The sequence below is a fragment of the Zootoca vivipara genome, chromosome 8, assembly GCF_963506605.1.
Source record: "Zootoca vivipara chromosome 8, rZooViv1.1, whole genome shotgun sequence".
Classification (NCBI taxonomy): Eukaryota; Metazoa; Chordata; class Lepidosauria; order Squamata; family Lacertidae; genus Zootoca; species Zootoca vivipara.
Window position 1 is genome coordinate 77,790,606 of NC_083283.1, and position 23,049 is coordinate 77,813,654.

General features: G+C 44.4%; 2 protein-coding genes across 4 annotated transcripts in view; one reads left to right on the forward strand and one right to left on the reverse strand.

Moving 5' to 3' along the window:
• The window catches only part of ANKS6 (ankyrin repeat and sterile alpha motif domain containing 6), a 31,648-nt gene extending 18,676 nt beyond the window's left edge, over positions 1-12,972 (reverse strand). The window contains exons 1-8 of one of the 3 annotated variants that reach the window (XM_035125443.2): positions 12,300-12,972; positions 10,867-11,363; positions 5,833-5,877; positions 4,430-4,634; positions 2,924-3,030; positions 2,612-2,760; positions 1,141-1,345; positions 678-727 (exon numbers count right to left, since the gene is read on the reverse strand). In XM_035125443.2, coding sequence (XP_034981334.2) covers positions 678-727; positions 1,141-1,345; positions 2,612-2,760; positions 2,924-3,030; positions 4,430-4,634; positions 5,833-5,877; positions 10,867-11,363; positions 12,300-12,652 — 1,611 coding nt within the window. In that variant the 5' untranslated portion in view covers positions 12,653-12,972. Of the gene's footprint in view, positions 1-677; positions 728-1,140; positions 1,346-2,611; positions 2,761-2,923; positions 3,031-4,429; positions 4,635-5,832; positions 5,878-10,866; positions 11,364-12,194; positions 12,265-12,299 lie in introns of those variants that run through there. The other 2 variants (XM_060278056.1, XM_035125444.2) reach the window with 2 other exon arrangements.
• Positions 12,973-13,456: 484 nt separating this feature from the next.
• The window catches only part of GALNT12 (polypeptide N-acetylgalactosaminyltransferase 12), a 34,308-nt gene continuing 24,715 nt past the window's right edge, over positions 13,457-23,049 (forward strand). The window contains exons 1-3 of the mRNA XM_035125262.2: positions 13,457-13,872; positions 17,689-17,858; positions 18,779-18,968. Of these exons, the coding sequence (XP_034981153.1) occupies positions 13,478-13,872; positions 17,689-17,858; positions 18,779-18,968 (755 nt within the window). The 5' untranslated portion in view covers positions 13,457-13,477. The remainder of the gene's footprint in view (positions 13,873-17,688; positions 17,859-18,778; positions 18,969-23,049) is intronic.

A 23,049-nucleotide genomic window follows, 5' to 3' on the forward strand; every position in this document is an offset into this window, starting at 1 on the left:
GGTATTACTGTATATGCTATATATGCTATATATATATATATATATAAACATAGGTATTAATCTGTAACTTCTATCAACTTAAGTAGATCCAGCAACATAAACACTGAACCAATGAAACTGAACACCATTTTATCACTTTTACCACCTTTAGGGTGGCAGGACTTCCATTTTGGAACTTAATGCCCATTGAATCAGACAGATACCTTCACTGTACATTTTTCGGCACCTACTGATTTTCCCCCCTTCTGGGAAGCCTACCCAGGTGTGTAACTTTAACATGTAATCTTCATACATGGTTTTAATAAGCGTGTCTTATTCATTACAGATTTTATTTTATATATTCCTGTTTATGTGACTTGTTTTTAATGTTTTTCTTATTGGAATTTCAAATGACTGTTTTCGACTCTTTATTGCAAACTGCCTAGAGGTCTTTTGCTCTAGTAAGCGGTATAGACATTTTGTTAAATTAACAAAAATAAAAATACTCAGCGAATACTGATCAGCACTGTGGCTTCTTTTTGGGGCGAGGTCTATATAACATATCTGACAATAAAGTAATTGTTCATAATAACAGAGAGAAAGACCTTCTTGATTCCTTTTGGTTCAAATCTGTTTTAGGACAAGAGTTGCAAGTAAATACACCAAGAACTAGGTGCACCAGCAATACTCTGACTTACCACTGTTGTCAGCAATTCGTCATCCTTTCCTCCCTTTGTGCTTCCTATACCTGAATAGGGGGAAAACCCTCACATATAAACAATGCTATTTTGAATCTAATGACTAAATCATGCAAAGTTTAGCATTTCTGAATAAGCCAGCATTTGAAGTATTTGAACTACAGTGTGGTTAGCTGGAAATCAAAAGCTTCTAATCTGCCACTTGTGGATGTGAAAAAGGAGAATGCATCTCTTTTTGCAGTTCATTCACACAGTGAGAAACCATGTTGTCCACTACAAATTAACTGGGGCAGTGTTACAGTTTAATAATCAATATACACATTCAACCCCTGTCTCTCAACACCAAACAAAAAACATCTTTTTAACGGGCTTTAGCAAAAACATCCCTTAAAAGATTCCAAAACCTTTCCTTAGTTTTGGACAGCTTCACATCTGTTTGAAAAGAATGTTTAACAATCTTTACCATTAGCCTTGCTCTTTGTTGCCCAAGCTGTAATGGCATCATAATTTACACTGTTATCACTTGGTAACGTGGCCTTCATTGTGCAATCAAATGGCAATGCTGACTCTTCTGGAAAAGGTACAGCTGGACTGATGGAGAATCCATGATTTAAAGTTTGGGTCAACTTCAGCTTGCGAAATCTATTGGACATCCTGTTCCACCATGACTAGATAATAAAAGATAATGATATGGTGTGTTGTTGTTTTTTAAAAAAGACAAATAATTATGCATAATGATATATTTTAAACATTGATAAATAATGTGCTAAATGACCTGGAATTTATTGATTTTTTTTTTTAAATTTAAAAACAAAACAAAACTCCAAATGGTCTAGACATATCCACATCCCTTTTTCCTGCTGTGTAAATCTAATGCAATAGTTTGTTGCAGAGTCCCTTCCTCGGACTAGCACCCATGAAGAAGAGGAGACTTTCCCTAGGAGCCAAGAACAGTGAATAACCACAGTGGTATGGCAGAAGAACATTGTTCAGGAAGCACTTGTGACAGTCATCAGTTCTAGAGTGGTTCCATCTACATGTTAACAAATTGTTCAGGATGAGGAGCTTCACCAGAGTTGCAGCTTTATAGGAGCAGGTGGAACCCAACTGGCACTTCGTGAGACCTGATCTTTGGCCACTCTCATGCCACCCTCAGTGGTGGTGCTGCAGTGTAGCAGAGAGTAGGTCAACAGATTTCTCATTGAACATATTTCCACAATGGGCAAAAGTAAGGCACTGGAGGCAGTGAGAGATTTTACTTTCTTGGGCTCCTTGATCACTGCAGATGGTGACAGCAGTCACGAAATTAAAAGACGCCTGCTTCTTGGGAGAAAAGAAATGACAAACCTAGACAGCATCTTAAAAAGCAGAGACATCACCTTGCCGACAAAGGTCCGTATAGTTAAAGCTATGGTTTTCCCAGTAGTGATGTATGGAAGTGAGAGCTGGACCATAAAGAAGGCTGATCACCGAAGAATTGATGCTTTTGAATTATGGTGCTGGAGGAGACTCTTGAGAGTCCCATGGACTGCAAGAAAATCAAACCTATCCATTCTGAAGGAAATCAGCCCTGAGTGCTCACTGGAAGGACAGATTGTGAAGCTGAGGCTCCAATACTTTGGCCACCTCATGAAAAGAGAAGAATCCTTGATAAAGACCCTGATGTTGGGAAAGATTGAGGGCACTAGGAGAAGGGGACGACAGAGGACGAGATGGTTGGACAGTGTTCTCGAAGCTATGAACATGAGTTTGACCAAACTGCGGGAGGCAGTGCAAGACAGGAGTGCCTGGCATGATATGGTCCATGGGGTCACGAAGAGTCGGACACGACTAAACAACAACAACAACAACAACAACAACAACAACAACAAGGCAGCTGCTAGATTCTCCCAGTTAAAGACAATGCCTTACTGAAATAAACAAAATCTGCATACCCTCAGTCCTCCCTTGTCATCAGGCAACACTGGAATATCTACAGTTTGCTTATTTCTTGAAGAGGTCACAACTGATTTGTTGTTCTGCTTGCTCTTTTCTTTATCAACTTGCATGCAGGCTGAGGCTAGCAACCGCACAAGTTCCGCATCTGAAAAAACCACACACAAGTTTCCTGGAAAGAATTATCTACGCCACAAGTGCATCAGCAAAAAACCAGGCTCTTATCTTATGGGAAGTACTCCACCCAAAAGACTCTCTGTTGTTTTTGCTGCAAGATACCAAGAAGGATACCCCACTAGAAAAAGAAGTACCTGGATCGTTCAGCAGCATGATCAGGTCAAAGGCTGTATATCCGTTTTTGGCACGCAGGTTGACATCAGCTCCTTGATTTAATAAATACTTAACAACTTCTTTATTTCTTCAAAGAAAACAGAAGGTAAGTTACATACGTATAATAGACTCGTATACTAGTTAGAAGAGGGTACTAGAAAGGTCTGAGAACTGCCTGCCTGCTTCTTCCTTCTAATTTCTCCTAAACATTTGCTTGTGTTCTGTTAACAACTGTTTCTTGTGCTAAGGCCACCTTATATGGCCCAGCAACTTACCAACTGATTGGTTTGCCATTCAGCTCAAGAGTTGTCATTAGGATTTTAGGTACTTTTGCAACACACTCAGTATCCAAACATTGCTATCTCGGAACCAGATTTGTTGTCCTAGTACTGTTTGGTTGAGACAAGAACCCTTATCTACACCTGGAGTTTTCCAACAACAGCTCTTGTTAACTTTCTGGCATCACCCACAGATCATTGTGAGTTCCATCTTCTGGAGGTAACAACCCTGGTACTATGTACCTGATTGCTTATACCAGGACAAGAGAGAAGAGAGTGAAGAACTCCCAATATTGGCATAAGTTAGTGACCCTCCATGATTTCACCCCAATCCATTCCTTTAAAAATATTTATCTCAAAAGTAAAATCAGGGTTGCTAGCAGAAAAGAACAGATTGAATAAAGAAGACTGAACAGAGTGATGAATTTTTCGTTTTAGGCAATGCACCTTAACATGGCCTAAACCAGAGATGGGAAATCTATAGCCCTCCCAAAATTGTTGGACTCCAATGCCTATCAGGCTCAGGCAGCATGGCCAATGGTCAGGAATGATGCAAGCTGATAAACATTGGCTTTGCTAGGGAAAGTGTCTAAAATTAACTGTTGGTTATATTGATTTGCTTTTATGCGTAACTACCTAAACAGTAATAATATTTTCTCTTCCTAAAACTGTTTTGTCTAAAACTAGTAACATGTTATCTCACTAAACTTTAAGTAAAAGCATTGTTTGGTTTTTTTGGGGGGAGAAACTGGGGCCCTGTTATTCACCCCAAAAGCAGATGCCCTAACACTCTGCTCCCTACATAAGAATGATAGGTTGGTTTAGTAAAAGTCCAAAATGTTAAAAGGGCTGTTCAGTGGAGGCAGACAGAGAGAGAAAATATATCCATTGGGTGGCAGGGATGAGGAAGGGTTGGATGGTTGGCTAACCTTCATTCCCCATGCCATCACAACCTTACAGTTCCTGCCTACATGCTTTCAAGTGTAATAATAATGTTATGTCCAATGCACGGCCATAGGTAGGTGGGACAGGAAAACACCCCCAGGTCTTGGCCCACCTAGTCATTTTCAGGGGCTGTAATATTATACCTAAACATGGGCAGGAAAAAAAAACAAAAAACCAGAACACAAATACAGCTCCTTGGCAGTGGTAACAAGACTTATCTTACTCCACACTAGGAGGGGGCGGGAGTGAGAGAAGGATACTTACCCATGATATGTGGCCTGCATAAGTGCTGTCCAGCCATGGATAGTATCTTGCTTGTCAATATCCACATTTCTTGAAACAAGCAGCTGTACAAGAGGCAACTGTCCAGTTACAGCTGCAATCATCAGTGGAGAAGCACCATCATCATTAATTACATTGGCTTGAGCAGGGTCTTCGTCTGTAATCTCTTTAACCAGCTGAAAATTCCCTGTGGAGATGGTTAACATGGTTAACAAAGGAAGAGCTCAGGAAGTTAAAAGGTTTATTTTTTAAGTGCTGAAGGGATTAATTCACACTGTATGGGTGAGACTGAACTAAGCTGCTTTGTGCACCTGAAAGAGGTCTGCTTGCACAACAGGACTTTCCCCTCTTTCTGCAAACCCCCCCCCCCCCCGGGCAAATCTGCTTCCGGAGGTTGGGGAAAACCTCAGATCATACTTGGGAAGCATGTGAGAGGAAAAGAGATACGAGAGGGGAAAGTCCTGCTGTGTGAGAGGACCTCATTCCCTGTATACTTACCTCACTTAGCGCTGTGTTGAATTCCACCCAGTATTATTTACTCAAAAGTAAGGCTTCCTGAGTTCAATGGGACTAACTCCAAGGTAAGGCTGTATAGGAATGCAGGGCAAAACGTTTTAAAGAGGAAGTGTGGGGGGAATACACAAACGAGTGTGTGAGACAAATGAGCTATTCAGAAGGTGGCCTGTTCAAGCTTTCACCAAGTGCGCTCTGTTCTATAACTATATTTGTCAGGTAATTTTAAAATGTTGGTTTTCTGTTGTTCATCTTGATTAGAGAGTGGGGTGGGGTTAGGGGGGTTATTCTCCAGTTTCAGAACTGATAGTATGCAAGAGCCAACACTTCATTTTAGTAAGGACTAGCCAGGATGAGTGTCGTAAAGTACTCACACTGGCAGTATAAACGATTAACTTGTTATCATCAGCTGACCATTTCAGGCCCTTCAGGCAGTCAGAGCAGTCTAGGAATGATGGACAGAAGTTACAGCAATATAAAAAATTACAAGGCATGAGAAAAAAAGGAAAGGTGGACTATGAAAGATGGGTCTACATGGCTGGGTCTACCGGTACATGACTGATGGAAATAGGGGCCAGAGGGAAACAAACATTGTGAGACAGAAATCAAGAGTCTCCTAATAGGTAAGAGGAACTTGTAACCCTCCAGATGTTCCTGGACTACATTTCCCTTCATCCCTGACCACTGGACATTCTGTGAGTTGTAGTACAACAACATCCGGAAGGTCAGAAGTTCTCTGTCTCTGAGCTACAGCAATAGGAGTGGCCATTTGAAATAGCCAAACCTTTGGGGTTCTATCCCACTAGTATGCCTCTAGTTACTATACCCAGGAATACATCAGATGCGTTAGAGAATATTTTAAAGGACCTTACCCATTTTCAAGGCATGGAAGATATCTGGTTGCCTCTTCTGTTTATCTGGGGGAGAAAAGTATAAAGTTTATAAAACAGCTGCAGCTGATGCTACAAGAACAAATAATGCAATGAATTTTAAGTACTGTAAATCGTTTTACTTCAAAATTTGTGTTTTGATTTATAAATGATTAAAAAAAACAACCTAAAGTAATGAAAAAATACTTGGGATAGTGTCCTGTGATGCTGCTCATCTCTGAAGCCAGAAGGTTTGTTGAGGTACCATTACCCTCCTCTCTCCCCTGGTCTCTTGGGGCTGTGATTGTTTGCTGTGTGAAAAGCTGTAGTGATTTTTGTTTGACCCAAAGGAGCACTGGGGTACCGTTTCCCCAAACATAAGGTGAAAAGTCACAAGAACAAGAAAATTAATAATATGCAGCTATCAAATTTTGATAGCTGCATATTATTGGCATTGCAGCTACAACAATGGCTTGCCTCTCTCCAAAAGGGTATGGGAGAATGGGATGCTAACGTCCAATACCAAGATGAAGGTCTACCGGACTTGCATGCTGAGCAGGCTGCTTTATGGAAGGATGTCATAGGCAACTTACACCTGCCAGGAGTGAAACCTCAATGCCTTCCACATGTGCTGTGTCAATAAGATTTTGGGCATCCCATGGCAGGACAGAGTCTCAAACAAAGATGTGTGCTCCCAAATCCACATTCCCAGAATGTTTGCACTCCTGCCTCTATGACTAGTAGCAGCATCAACCTTGCCATGTGGGAATCCCTTGCAGACAACCACAGTGCCTGGAGACAGGCATTCAGGTCATGCATCTATAACAGTGACCGGTGGAAGAATGATTGCTGGGAGGAGCACAGAGGGAAGAAACGCCATAGTGCATCTGCAGCAGCACAACCAGACGCCTTCATTTGCCCCAGCTACAACAAAACATGTCTCTCCTGTATCGGTCTTTACAGCCACAAAAGGGAATGTAACCTTCCAACAGTTTGACCCCATCCACAAAGGTGCACTCCTCATTGTCTCCCAAGACAGATATTTGTAGCCTTGAACAACAGAACCTTAGGACATGATTCAGCCCTTCACGTGCCAGGGGAAGTAGCACAGGTATGTTTGTACATTCCAGAATCCATGCCAGGCTATACCAGATCATTCAGTGCACCCTGAGTGTACAAACACCCTCAAGCTGTATGTTGTGAGGCAGGCAGGCTCTGGCCACCTCCATCTAAGTGCTGAGGACCCAGGAGGCCTGAGCATCCATTTTAGCCAGCTCCTTTCTCCTATAATCCTGTCCCCAACCCTACTAAGTATAGAAGCCTTGGGAGGAGCTTTAAGGCTGACTCCAGTCTCAGCTCCCCCACCACTGCAGCCTTGCGTATGGCAGCATCCTATATGCAGCCTGTCCCACAGCGATTTGTGGGTCTAGGCCAACAAGCACTCACAGGGGTGTGGATGCTCTATGGCAGGGTACAGAGTGACACTCACTTTAGTAGTGACGTGCCTTTTCCCAAGGCATAACAAGCCTTACCAGAAACCAGCACAGCAAGGCTGCAGCCCACGTAGAATTTTGGTCCTATACTCCTGAGTCATCTTTTGTACTAATGAAGCCCGTGAGACGTCAGACTTGCTGGATCAGGGAAAAGACAGGAGAAAAGGAGAGGAAACACTTCTATTGAAGAAGGCAGAAATTCTGATTGTAGAGATGGAAAGAATGAAAGAGCTAGCTGAAAGAGAAAAAGAAATAAAAGGTTAAAAATATATTGGCTACCAGCACCCTTCTGAAGGAGGGAGGAAAAAAAGATGGAGGGTGGTGCTTATTGTATGCTAAGATTTGATTATTTACATCACCAGTCTTTCCCAAACTCCTCGCCTCCAGATGTTTTGGACTCCAACACACACACCGCTCAGCCAGCATGGCTAACTGTAAAGGATGATGAGAGTTAGAGTCCAAACCATCTGCAGAGTACCAGCTTTGGAAAGGCTGCTCTACATAAATCAGGTTGGTACTGTTTTTCTCTACCTTAAGTCTGTTGTCCAGATTCTGCTGTCAGATGCACAATAAGCTGCTCTATAGTGAATGACACACATCTTGCTCAGTATTGTCACACTGGCTAACAGTTGCTGTCCAGGGTTTTGGACAGATGTCTTTTCAAGCCCTACATGGCAATGTCACAGGTTTAGCCTGGTACTTTTGCATGCAAAGCACTGGCCTTTCCTTAGATCATGGTTTGGATCAAATCATATATTGTTTACTCCTTATGTACATTCCTACAGATGTAGTCCCAGGACAACTACTCCCTTGGCGTAACACTACTATGTCCTCCATTAAAATGTAGCCTTATTTGCTGATAAGGGTCCTTTAAGTTGCACCCAGGCAAGGACAAAGATAGTCAAAACGACACCAGGTTGAGTTTCAGAGAAAGAGTTTTAATCTCTATATATAGAGAGACTCAAGGTGGTCCTCCACAACACGAGTAAAGTAACACAAACTGCAAAGCTTTCTTATATCCTTCTTTTGGGCTCTTTCCCCCTCCTCTGTAAGAGTGCGCACGCAAGGGGTCACGCACGCAAGGGGGTGTGCGCATCTTCCTGTGTACGCCATGTGCGTAAACACATGCTGACTAATGCTGCCCCGGTGCCTGCCTCAAGCAGCCTTGACTTATCTTGCCTGTTCTGCGCATCAGACTGCGCGTCAGACAAAGCCAGCCATCATCCAGCCTTGAGCTGGGCATCCTGTTCTGTTTACATTACCCTTTTGCACACAGAGAAAGGCAAAGGGAAAAGAGCATTTTAAGCAAGTCATCCCAGGGATACAGCCATACAGTCAGAATTCATACAATGCAAGCAATGCAAACTATAGGATCAGATCTACCGTGTTTCTCATATTTTAAGGCATCCCTACAAAATAAGGCATGGCAGGATTTTCCTGAGGTGGAAAAATATAAGGAATACCTCAAAAATAAGCCGTACCGGGTGGTGGGAGCAGGTCTGTGGCAAAGAAGGGTTGCTGCTGCCACGTTAACCCCCGGGACTTGGCTGCAGCTTCAGCGCGCAGCGCGCGCAGCCGTAGAACCCAGCTGCAGCCTTTGCGCACCGCGCGCGGACACCCAGGACCTGGCTGTAGCCTCAGCGCACAGCACGCGCAGCCCCCAAACCCGGCTGTAGCCTCAGCGCGCGCAGCCCCAAGACCCGGCTGCAGCCTTTGCCTGCCGCGCGCGCAGCCCCAGGACCCAGCTGCAGCCTTTGCACGCGGACACCCGGGACGCGGCTGCAGCCTCAGCACGCAGCACGCGCAGCCCCAGGACCCGGCTGCAGCCTTTGCCTGCCGCGCGCACAGCCCCAGGACCTGGCTACAGCCTTTGCCTGCCGCGCGCGCAGCCCCAGGACCCAGCTGCAGCCTTTGCCTGCTGCGCGCGAAGACCCGGTGGGAGCAGGTCTGTGGTCTGTACAGGTACCGGTACTTAATAAAAAAATAAGACATCCCTTGAAAATAAGCCATGGTGTGTTTTTTTCAGGAAAAAATAAATATAAGACGTGTCTTATAATATGAGAAACACGGTAGCTCAATAATACAATTTGCAAATCACTCTCTACAAAAGTTCATTCAAGAAATTCTCAAGTTCTTTTGCCATGGAAATAAGTTGGGTTAAAAAGAAAAAGAGTATGGGGATTTTGAAAAGAGTCAGGTTGCTAAAATACAGAAAAGAACAATGGGAAATGAAATAAAAGCAAAGACTGGAAGCTGAAAGCAACAATTTAAGTCCATCAGTTATGGACTTAAATAAACTCCATGCCCAAGTCCTCTGATACAGCAATTCCTTGCAAGTGTGGGAGCTCTGAAGCTCACATGGTGCTTCCCTTTTTCCAGAAGCATCATCATATATTTTAAGGGAGGGGACTCAACTGACCATAAAATGGCCCCCTCCATTATAGTGAGTGACAAAGACCCCTCATGAATAAGCACTTTGTGTACAAAAATTGTGGTCATTTCTACAAAAGGAAAATATCTACTCTGTTTCTCCTAAAATAAGACATACCCATAAAATAAGCCATAGCAGGATTTCCTAAGCATTTGCGCAATATATGCCATACCCCGAAAATAAGACATAGTGATAGGCGCAGTTCTGGAGGGCCCCAAGGAAGAGGCGAGGCTGGACGCGTAATAAAAAATAATACATCCCCTGAAAATAAGCCACTGTGGGGTTTTTTAAAGGAAAAATTAATATAAGACGGTGTCTTATTTTCGAAGAAACACGGTAGTTGATTGTACATCATATAAACATACTTGAAATGAATGGATTAATCAATCAATTAGTAATATTTGCTGGCTATCCAATCAACAATGTCCTCTGGGCAGTTTGCACAGAATTCCAACAACTAAAACATTAAAGCATCTAAAATATTGAGAATCAATCAGGTAAATTTATTGCCTTAAAAGTAGCATAACAGCATTTAAAAACTGGCAGCAATAATCTGTTCCAAGGACCGAAACATAGTTCTGAAAGTCCAGGGAGAATACAAAGGTATTCAGCTGGTACAAAAAGGTTAACAACCAGAATCTTGTTTGTTTTCTATTAGGACTAACAAATTTTGTATCACACAGGAGCACCAGATGGTCCCATAAAGGGAGGCCCAGGTTTCTTGTGAGCCTGAGAAACTGGACTTGCTAGTATTCCTTTTTATAAACAACTTTATTATTTGAACTGACTGCTTACCCCTTGCATTACAATGTCTTGAGAGCTAAACACCCATCTCCTGACATTATTAGTGGGCATAATATGGCCATAAGGACAAGACCTAAGCATAGCTGTCATGTTTTCCCTTTTCTCGCGTGGAAGCCTATTCAGCATAAGGGAATTTCCCTTTAAAAAAAGGGAGAACTTGACAGCTATGGACCTAAGAGACCCACTCTTTGCTATCAGCCATCAATCCTGCCCAGAAAATCATCCTTGTTGTTCCTTTTTTGTAGTCAGGGAGTTTCCCAATCAAGAAAATAACTATGGCGAGACCCATAACTGCAAAGCAGCTCATACCTGTTTGAGGTCTAACTGTTGTTAAAGGTGCCAAATAATCCATCATATCTTCATGTTTGAAGTCAACAGATATTTCATATGGTGTTTTATGCAGTGTGTTCAGATGATCGGGATTGGCTCCTTTGTTCATAAGCTGCTGAGCCAAGCTCACTCTTCCACTAACAGCGGCCAACATTAGGGGGGTCCAACCCATAGTCTTCATGGTATAATTACAATCTGCTCCCCAGTCCAACAGAAGATGGACCACTGCCTCATGCCCGTGCTGGACAGCTGCCATAAGGGGGGTGATAGCTGGCAATTCCTCTTTGTTGTTATCCCAGCTAGTACTCAGGTGGTCATAATTATCAACATAAGCACCCGATTCCAGCAACAACTTCACCACACTGACATGACCACCCCTAGAAGCCATTGTAAGTACACTGGCTCCCAATTTGTTCTGTGCATTAAGGTCAGCGCCATTTTCTAGCAAGATGCGAGCCACATTCAGATGTCCAAACCTGTGGGGAAAAAACGAGAGAAAACGTTATGATACCCAGTAAGATAAAACTGCATTGTTTGGATTTAATAAACTCTTGCCTTAACAATGCAGAGAAACAGTGTGGTATCATGATCAGAGAATGGGATCTGAGCTCAGTTCAAATCTCCTTCAGACTAGGAATCCTCTTAAGTGAGGCACACCTATCATTATGTTCTGCACTTACAATTTTTTCAGGGGGTTGGACCAGATGATCCTTGTGGTCACTTCTAACTCTACAATTCTCCGATTCTCTGATCCTAAACCTCCACTGCCTTGCAGGTCATATTTGGGAAAAGGAAAGGCTAAGTGCTAAACGCTACACAAATCCAGAGCAGAGTCCCTTGGATGGTGCCTTGTACACCTCCTTCTGGCAAACTCCTGCAGTCATGCTGGTGTGAAACTGTACTGTACTGCTCTGCTTTTCTTCATCCTTTGGCATCAGCGAGGCCAAGAGGAGGGTCCTGTTGTCTGGCTCATCCAAGACCGCCATACACATCACCGAGGCTTGTGCCTCAGGGCGGTCACTTTGGTGCTGCGAACATAGCGGTTTTTATTTCACTTTCGGAGGTGTATTCCGCTGTCTTTCGACACAGAAGGGTGCAGACAAACAGAGGGTTGGACTAGATGGCCCTCCTGCCCCTTCCACACAGTTCTATGATTCTTCTAACCCACATGATGCACCCAAGCAGGAGTGCCAGTTTGACCCCGCGACTGTGCAAGGCCCTGGCACCAAAATCTGTAGGTGCCCAGCCTCATCACTGGGGAATTTTGTGGGTGCCCAGGCACCCCGTGCTTTGGCGCTTAGGCTCACAAGGGTCGGGAAACCCGAGTCAGCATCTTCCCCAGCATCCCGACGTTGCACGAGACCCCCTTTGCCCGGCGTCCTCCGCGGCCTGGCTTTGCTCTCCGCCCTGACCTGGCCGCCTGCATGAGCGGGCTCCAGCCGCAGTGGTTGCGGCTCTGCACCGAGGCTCCCCTCCGCAGCAGGAAGCCCACCAGCTCCTCGTGGCCGCCGGCCGCCGCGAACTGCAGCCCCGTGTTGCCGGCCTCGTCGGCGCAGTCCACGGGCACCGAGCCCGGCGGCAGGCCCGACGCAGCTCCAGACCCGCCGGGCGCGGCGCAGCTGCCGGGCTCCGCCGCCGTCGCTTCATCGCCGGCCCCGGAGGCCGCCGGCGGGCCCAGCAACAGTCGCCGGGCGCCCTCGCAGTCGCCTTGGTCGCAGGCGCGGAGCAGCAGCTGGGCGCCGGCCGCCACCCCGCACTCCCCCATCCGCGGCCCTCGCGCTCCGCCGCCGGGCGTCCTCCTCTCTTGGCTCCCCGGCTCCGCTCGTCAGAGGAGGGAGGCGGGAGGGTGGCCGTCTTCTCCGCACAGTTTGGCCGGGAAGGGAAAGAGGGAGGGACGGCAGCCAGGCGGGCAGGGCGGCGGCGCTGGGCTGAGGCCTCCGGGCGAGGACTGGGGCTTTGCTTCGCCACGGGGAGAAGGGAGCCTCGCACAGCCCGACGCCGCCGCCAGTTTTAGTTATTAATTAATTTGCTTGTTAAGTTTGGCCTAGCGCCCGAGCGCCTTCCATCCCCGAGGAGAAAAATAGAACAGCGCTATGCTGCTGCTGCTTAAATATATTTATTAACATTTGTATACCGCCCTTCATCCGGAGATCTCAGGACGGTCCGCTGCAGAAAACAAACAAACAAGAACAAAAAATGTGTTTGTGGGAGGGGAGGGGGGAGTTTTTGGTTGGGTTTTTATTATGTCTCATGTATTATTATTTCTTCTGTCACAGACTGCCCTGAGATGAAGGGCCGTATAAAAATTAAATAAACAAACAGGCGAAGAAGTCTGGCTGGTTTGCGTTGTTGCGTGTTTTGCGTTTTCGTTGTTTTTTTCCTGTGACGAGCTGTCAAACTTCCAAGGCCAGGAGCCGCGCGGCCTCTGCGGCACCTCGGCTGCTCCTTCCCTCAGCGCCGCCTCATCCTGCAAAGAAGGCCGCTTCCTCGCTCCGGGCCCAGCGGCGGCGGGGCGGCCCTTCCTCCTCGGGTCCCGCCCCGCGCTCCTCAAGCGAGGCCACCGCCGGCTTCGGACGGCGGCGCAGCAGAGATGCGGCGGAGCCGGCGGTCGCGGGTGTCCCGAGCGGGAGCGCCTCTGGCTTTGGCGGCGGCGGCCCTGCTGGTGGCGGCGACGGGGGCGCTGGGCTGGCTGTTGCTGTGGCAACGGGGCCTGCCGGACTCAGAGCTCGGCGAGGCCGGCGGAGTCGTGCTCCCCTCGCAGCAGCCTCCCGAGCTCGCCCGGCGGCTCCTCCGCAGGCCCGTGTACGACAAGCCTCCGCTGGGCAGGGAAGCGGAGCTGGGCGAGCTGGGCCGGCCCGTGCGCCTGGAGCTGAGCGCCGCCGAGCAGCGGCGCCAGGAGGAGAGCATCCGGAGCCACCAGATCAACATCTACCTCAGCGACCGCATCTCGCTGCACCGCCGCCTGCCGGAGCGCCGCCACCTCCAGTGAGTGAGAGGGAGGGAGGGCGGCAAAGGGACGGGCGCTGCCCGAAGGAAACAGGGGAGTCGAGGTAGAGGGGTGGCAGGGGGAAACCTGGATGGCCGTGTGTCAATATATATATGATCTAGTTGAGATTTCTACATTGCCGGGGGTTGGGCTAGATGACGCGCAGGGGCCCCACCCAACTCTACAATTCCGTGATTGCACTGGAGAGTCTGCTTCCTCAGGTACCTGAAATGGCCACCTTACTTAGAGCACAGGTGTGGGTGGGTGTATGGGAGGTGAGCTCCAGACAAGATTTAAACCGGTGCTTTTTCCATGGGGTACTCAAGGGTACTCAGTACCAGTTTTTTTAAAAAATATTTATTTATTTGGTTTTCAAATTAAAATTTTACAAACAGATTTCCAACATACACCATAAAAAACAAGACCCCAAATAATCTCCTGGACACTCCCTCCCCCTTTGTGGGTCCTCTTGTTAATCATTTCCTCCTGCATCTTTTATAATAATCCAAATCTTTTGCATCTCCATTGTATCCAAATTTCACCATTAGACTACAAGTGTTATTACAATCCAACTAATGATTTTAACAGTTTGCAATGATTTTTAAAGTAAGTTATGAATTTCCCTCCAGCCCCCCATTTTACCCATAATGTTCAAAGTGCGGCACTTACTGTAACAACTTCACATTTTTTTTCTTTTTCTTTTAAAAACACTGAGTAAAAACCCATTCAGAGTGGATATGAGCTACTGCCTGTCTGGGGGAAGTGTTGGCAAAGCAAGATTGTACAGTATAGTGTACACGAGTGCCTAGGAGAGAAGGTTTGCTTTCAGTAGCAGATTCATTGGGGCCCAGCTATACTCTCCAGTCGTAACAATGTATCATGCCTGTGTTTTTCTCTGACATTTTAAAATCTCCCCTCCTTAAACTTGGCCTGCCTACTGCAACTTGTCCCCCGTCTTACAGGTGAACATATGGCAATCTTTCATACAGTTGTGTGCAAATATTGGTGTGTTACTTTAAATACAAGGGATGCGGGTGGCGCTCTGGGTTAAACCACAGAGCCTAGGGCTTGCTGATCAGAAGGTCGTCGGTTCGAATCCCCGCGACAGGGTGAGCTCCCGTTGCTCGGTCCCTGCTCCTGCCTACCTAGCAGTTTGAAAGCACGTCTAAGTGCAAGTAGATAAATAGGTACTGCAACAGCGGGAAGGTAAACGGCGTTTCTGTGTGCTGCTCTGGTTCCCCAGAAGCGGCTTAGTCATGATGGCCACATGGCCCGGAAGCTGTCTGCGGACGAAAGCCAGCTCCCTCGGCCTATAGAGCGAGATGAGCGCCGCAACCCCAGAGTCGTCCACGACTGGACCTAATGGTCAAGGGTCCCTTTACCTTTACCTTTACTGTAAATACTATGTCAGAAGAGGAACAGAGCAGGCAACTATGATCTGCTCTGAAAACAGGGAAACAACATTTGGAGGGGGGAAAGCCCCATAGCCTTTCTTTAAGTGCCTGTTCAAGACAGAATGGGATCATGGTGCAGTGGGGGAGCTGTCACCCACCAGATATAAGGTTTGTTTGTTTAAAGACTTCTGTTTGTGGATATTTAATCAATCTAGAATTCTAGATTCACCTGTTCACTTCCTGGAACAGTGCACTGCCACACCCTAGGTGCCCTGGAAGGGTTTGTCCCACACTTTTAGAGCCTGTGTTTTCATACATAAAAAAAACCAGTCACTCGTGGCATAAATAGCTAGAATGCATATGAAAATCCAATCCTTAAATAATTGGGTAATTCAATATATAATGCCTACCTACGGTATGTACAAATGTCATGGTATGTGGTACCAGTGGCTAGAAGTTAATGCAACCAGCAAACTCCATGCCAGAAACAGTGAATGGGACCTGTGCCAACTTAGCTTTAATGTAAAGGGTCACCTCTCTGAGAGCATCTCCACTTGAAAATTGTATCCCAAATGAAGAAGATCGTTAGTTGGTGAGAATGTTTGTAGCCTCTCAAAATCATTGCTGCTTCCAGTTCTGCTGCTGCCCAACCCCTTTCCCATATTTTCTCAGGGAGTCCCATCTCTTACCATTGTCCGGCTGCCTCCCCAATAATTCTCCAAAAAGGTGTGAGTTCACACAGCTATATTCCACCATTTTTGGAAGTTTTATATCATGTCAAGATATTTGGGCCATGATCATTCCTCAGTTGAGCACTTTCTTTGAACCCAGTCCTATGTGTATAGTTAACCAAACTTATCACTGAGGCTGTCCCATGCTTAAGATCACACAGATGATTGCTGACTTTTTATTGCTGCCTGTTCTCAATCTGGCACAGTGGTAGCCTTTGACAATATTTTCTTCCTGGAAATTTTCCAAGCGAGGCACCCTCAACTGACTTAAGCCGGATGTAGTTCCACTCTGTATGCCAGCTGTTCATAACCCTTTCATTCTTGCCACCCCAACCTGTGCAAGAAAGTGCCCTGTACAGTACTCATGGACATTGCCAATAGCTGCCTTATCACGTTCCATTTCTGCTTGTTAGAGGAAACTGAAGTCTTTTATTTACAAAAGATTATAACAAGATTTCTCATAAGAAGAAGAAGAAAAATACTACACTTTACTTCCTGGACTAGAGAGATTGTAAATTGCTGACGTTGCAATGTCTGTGAATGTAGCGTAACTGAATGGTGGTGTATATATTTCCACCACACAGGTGACGCTCAGTTTCTGGTTAAACACCTGACTCAGAAACTGGTTTGAGTACCATGCAGTTTCACTGTGCTGGGGAACTTTCTCAAGACTACTGCAGCATGTGAAAGTTATCAGCATGATGAAATTTTCACCTCAAAAACAATCATTTGATTTGGCCCTTGAAGGGAGCAGTAGGAGCATTAGTGAGCAAAATGGGAACACCTTTGGGTAGGAGAGAGGTATTAATGAATGATCTGATGAAATATATTTCCTAGAAACCAGAAAATCGAACAAGTGAATCTTATATGAGCTGGCTGTGATTAACCTTGGTGGGGCAGATATTAAAAATAAGCTCTCACTGATTCAACTCTAATTGTTGTTTTTAGAAAAGACATTTACATGCAATTAGTAGCAGCAGAATTGGGAGTGGGATGGCATTTGCAAATAGTACATCATGAATAGGTGGTATTGACGCTTGCATATACAGTACATTCTGATGTGTGCTTAGAAGTAGTATTGAATTCCCTAATATACTTAATGTAGTGCGGAGCACATCACAAACTGGATGCTATTCCTAATGGAGTTGATACACTTTTTGAAACTGCAAGATGAAAATCTAGGATAAATTATTTCCTTGCTGCAGGTCCTACTCTTCACAGTTGTTGTTGTTTAGTCGTTTAGTCGTGTCCGACTCTTTGTGACCCCATGTACCAGAGCACGCCAGGCACTTCCCTACCTTCCACTACCTCCTGCAGTTTGGTCAGATTCATGTTAGTAGCTTCGAGAATACTGTCCACCCATCTTGTCCTCTGACGTCCCCTTCTCCTTGTGCCCTCCATCTTTCCCAACATCAGGGTCTTTTCCAGGAACTCTTCTCTTCTCATGAGGTGGCCAAAGTATTTGGGCCTCAACTTCAGGATCTGTCCTTCCAGTGAGCACTCAGGGCTGATTTCCTTAAGAATGGATAGGTTTGATCTTCTTGCAGTCCATGGGACTCTCAAGAGTCTCCTCCAGCACTCTTCATATCACAGATACGTATTTGCGTATTCACCTCACTTCTGCATAAATTGTTGGGCAGAGTATTGTTTAATTATGTATTTTCGATTAAAATGTATGCTTTTCTTACAGATGCAGAGAAAAGAAGTATGATTATTATAACCTTCCAAAGACTTCTGTTATAATAGCTTTTTATAATGAGGCTTGGTCAACGCTTCTCAGAACAGTTCATAGTGTTCTTGAGACTTCTCCTGACATCCTTCTGGAAGAAGTAATCCTTGTAGATGATTACAGTGATAAAGGTAAGCCATTTGTGATATCTCCACAAAGCCCCCTTCTGGCACAGGATTTTCTGTGGAAGGAATAGGGCATTTAGTAGCTACTACACTTGGAAAGTGTAGCCCTTTTAGGATATAATTGGTTTCATCTTGGTGTAAGAGTGCAACTTAGCAGGAAGTATTTCCAAGGAACAACGTAGACTGAAACTGGCTTGCATAGAGATGTGTTGCCAGTGACCTGCATTGTAATGTTTGCTCTATACTCCTGAAAATTACTTCTCGGTAATCATAGTGTGATTATCTCGTCAGTATACCACAATGTTGTTTATTTCCCACCTCTCTTAAAAGTCTTGGCGGACATGTGAGCCAGCACGGGATGTGGAGAGACACTGCAGCCATCGCTGCCACATTAGCAGCAGTAGTGGGCGATACATTCCTTGGAGGGCAGATCTTCTGTTGCCTCACATTGCCTAATGCCAGATGAGCAGATAAGGAGAGTGGGTTGATTAACTAAGGTACTTGCATCAAGAAAACCCAATCTTAGATGGCCACCCACATAATCTTAGTAGGTGGGAACACCCAGAGCCAGACTTCCAATGATGATCTCAAAAACCAGGCAGGTTTTAATGAGTACAGGCTGTTAATGAATATTTAAGTGGATAATGGAGTTAAAGGTTTAGAAACCCTGATTGACATTAAGTTGGAATATGTTCAGGTCAGCATCTTGGGCACTGCACCGCTCTGCTTTCAGACGTGGGGCAAATGAACATGCAAGGTAGGTAATTTTGGTTGTGGCATCACAAATCTGGAACACCCTCCCAAGGGAGGTTCATCACAGCTCACTTTTTGGTGAACTGAAAATGGATTTCAACACTGAATTGCTGGAAATGTTTTGCTAGCAGTTGCTTTGTACAACAGCAGTTCATTCATCTCTTTTTTTACAGAGCACTTAAAGGAGACTTTGGAAAACTATGTGGCTAACCTGCGCAAGGTACGGCTTATCCGGGCAAACAAGAGAGAAGGATTGGTTCGAGCAAGACTGTTGGGAGCTTCTATAGCAAAAGGGGATGTTCTAACCTTTCTTGATTGCCACTGTGAGTGCCATGAAGAATGGCTCGAACCATTATTAGAAAGGTAATGTTCAGGCAAAAACTTTCCATATGCATTAAAAAAGTGAGTGGCATTTGATTTTCCTTTTGTTTCTCAGCAGTGGCAACAAGAGCCAGAGTATTTGCCTCACATTCTATATTTTCTGTTCTTCTACCTGCTATTTTAGATGAATCCAAATAGTACTTTAAAAATGATTTAAGACATTCTAATTTCAAAAAATATGTGTTAGTTAGAACCAGTATAAGTAATGTGTAAACCTCCAGTACTTTACTAAGATTCATGGAGCTGTTTCAGGCATGCCCAATGGGATCATTAATATATATTTCAACCATAGATTGCCATAATATAAACTGCTTTTGAAAATCCCCCGCAGTTCAGAAGAAATTGCCATGTATCAAGGAAGGACTTCCGTTTTTAAAAATATAAGCCCTAAATCCCTTGGATTCATCATTATTATTTTTCATTTCATTTCTACACTTTATATTTTTAAGAAAAAATCTCAAAGTGGTTTACAACCTATGTTGAAACATCAAATAAAACAATTCAGAAAAAACTATTATAGAATAAAGTCAAATATAAAGTATAATTTCAAAGCAACATAATTAACAGAAAAGAAAATATTCCTAAAGAAAGTCAAATATATACATTTAAAACAGCATAATTAGCAAAAGAACAAAATATTATCTTAAACATAGAATGTGCCTGCTGCTGTTGCTGTCATTCCTCCAACTGTGGATGCAGCAAGAGTCAGCCAAGATGGTCTCTTCAGCTATCTCAGTTTTTGTAGCAGGAGTGAGACAGGGCTGGCTTTAAATTGATAGCGTTTACATTTGTAGATAAAAAGGTTGTTTATTGGTATGCCCTCCTTTTTTCAAAATACATTTTGCTTATATTGAGATGATGCCTCTGAGACTGACTGCTGCTGCTGAGTTATTTTCAGCTTCTTGCAAGATGGAGATGTGGGATTTTTCTAGCGGCATAAAGCAATGAGAATGGTGAGGGAAGAAAATGCTTGATGGTACACTGTGCTGTATAACGTGTTTCTGACAACCAGCACAAAATACATGTGGCCCAGTTTGCACATAACAGTAAGCAAAAACATGTCGAAGTATGAAAAAGCAAGCATGCAAGTGCTCACAGCAAAAAATCATGGCCAGTTCACTCATTTTCCATCTGCTGCTATGTGGTGTCTTCCACAGCCATACCATGAGTGGCAATCATTAAATGAACTTTGGCTACAACTTGCAGTTTGTCTGGAGCAAGACAAACCATGAGTCCAGGTTTTGATGTAACACTAAGCCAAACAATGCTTAGTTCTGGGCAGTGCAGCAGCAGCAAGACCAGAGGAGGGGCAGAGCAGACACAGTTTTTTGCTGTGGATACCCACATGCTCTCTTAGTCACAGTTTTGCTTAGTGATAGATGCAAACTGGGCCCTTATGTATTTTGCAGTGTCATAAATGCATTATACAAGCACTGAATACCATCAAGCATTAAGCCATAATAACTTACTGGCAACCCCTCTCCTACCGTACATACATTAAAAGTAGACTTGTGGTTAAGACTATTATTAACACCAAAATGCAAGGAAACCCACCAATGAGCACAAACCCCGCTGTCAGAGGTTGTGGTTCTGCATTGTGAATGAAAGAATAAAAAAATGAGACCTCTAAAAATAATTCAAGGAAGTGGAATTTTAGGCAGAACACCTGCCTAAACACCAAAGTGAAAAACAACATGTAATAATGCTTGGAATGTACCGTAATTAATATTTAACAGGAAACATTTTGAAGGGAAAACTAATGCTTTTACTTTATTTAATAATTTGAACTATTAGATTATAGAGGCCTATATGCCAGATTTATCCAGTTCTTTTGAAGTAACCAAAGGCATGCTTGTCAATTTTAACAGTGTGGTTAATCCACCAGATGGCAGTGTGGGTCAAGATTTAGACCGAAAATGAATAATTTCCCTCATACCTGTATTTTACTGCATTCTGTTTGTTTATTGTATATAAACTGTATGTAGTCTTAGCAATGATCCACATGTTTCCCGATCTCTTATTTTCACGTAAAAATATCGTTATGAACTGGTGCCTCATGTGGTCTCAGCTGCAGCAGCCTCCATAACTAACAGCAGTGGTGCAAACTGCTGCCATAGGGTATTCCTGCATAATATTAACTATACTATTACGGTATATATTTTGGCCCAGTTATTGTTTTTACTATCCTGTCCTCAAGCTGCTGCTCTTTCACCACTGCAAACCTTGTTTAAACGAATTGACTGCACTATTGCAGGAGTTCAGGACATAGCCGTTTTCTCTTGCAAATGACCTGATATGACTCAAGTGTCAGTTAAAAATTAGAAACGGGGAACAGGGACATAGCTGGGTGCATTGACATCGTATAAATTGAAATAATTGTGCCAACTCTCTACCCAACTTATGGCATCACAGTGCACACTACGGCTCATCATGGTTCCTGCTTTCACGTGGCCAGTAGGGTAGGCGTAAAGGGAGAGATAACACATTGTACAGCATTGTAGAGCAACCTTTTTCAGCCGTGGGCCGGTCCACCATCTCTTAGACCATGTGGTGAGCCGGACTATATTTGGGGGGCGGGATGAACAAATTCCTATGCCCCACAAATAACCCAGAGATGCATTTTTAAATAAAAGGACACATTCTACTCATGTAAAAACATGAGTATGTATGTTGGTGCAGATTTTCATCTTTTGACTGCTTGGCTTTAATATCTGTAAGTAACCCACTCCTGCTGTTAGGTTTCTCTTGCTCTCCTTTTCTCGTCTTCTCTGACTTCATCTCCTTTCTCTTCTTTGGCTGTCTGGCAACCAGCCTGCACTTTGCCTGTCTGCCTGGATTGTGGCCATCTCACTGACAGACCCAGTCAGGAAAGACTGGTCACTGAACTCTTGAAGGTCCTTGGACTGGAGAGTGAGTAAAATGAGTTTACTTGTGGTGTGTGTGTGTGTGTGTGTGTGTGTGTGTGTTCTGCTGTGCTTCAGCTTTGCCTGTGTATCTGTTTCACCATGCCTTTTCCCCTTATGTTACCATCACTTTCTTTGAAGAAGATTACCAAAAGACGTAGTAAAAAGACTCTGTGAAGCAGTTAGATAAGCTCCCCACACCCTTTGTTGTTTGTATATTTACAGTACGTTGCTGAATATTACCTCAACTACAAAGATGAAAAATCCTGACTATTAATATAATGACTTTACATTGGCAAAGTAAATATATGAACATTGTGATGCAGATTTGTTCTGTTCAACTGAACCTGGTGTGGTTTGGCACGGAGTAGAACCATTTTTGTCCCTAAAACCACCATGGATTGTTTTCTCATTTCTCATGGGATGTTGTTAATGGGGAGGAAAGGGACAAAAAGAGGTTATTCTCCAGCTCTCTAGTGGTGACTAAACTCTAAAAAGTCTGTAGCTGTTAATTAGAACATTTGTGCTCATTTTCCCTTTCACAGAGTACAGTTGTTAAATGTCGGTGGTTGAGCCTCAACCTGCAGTTACTGTATACTTTGTCTAAACCAGACATCCCCAGACTCGGCCCTACAGATGTTTTGGGACTACAACTCCCATCATCCCTAGCTAGCAGGACCAGTGGATGATAGGAATTGTAGTCCCAAAACATCTGGAGGGCCGAGTTTGGGGATGCCTGGTCTAAACTAAATGGATAGTTCCCTAATTATTCAAGCTTACTGCTGAATTGATTACGCTTATGTGACTTATATAGGAAGCTGCCTTATACTGAGTCCAACTATTGCTCCGTCTAGCTTTGTATTGTCTACAGAGACTGGCAGCAGCTGTTCATAGTTTCAGGCAAGGGACATTCCCAGCCCTACCTGGAGAGGCTGAGGATTGAATGTGAGACCTTTTTGCAAGCAAAGCAGGCGTGCTTCCTCTGAGGTATGCCCTTCCACTTGAGCTACATCCCTTACCCAAATAGATACTTCCATCAAGACAGTCACATTGCATTAGACTAAAGCCAGGTTGTCGGATTGTGGAGCAAGATCCTTCAGTAGGTTTCAAGATACTTGCAGTAGTTTAGGAATGATGGTTAATGTTGCAACTTCAGAGTG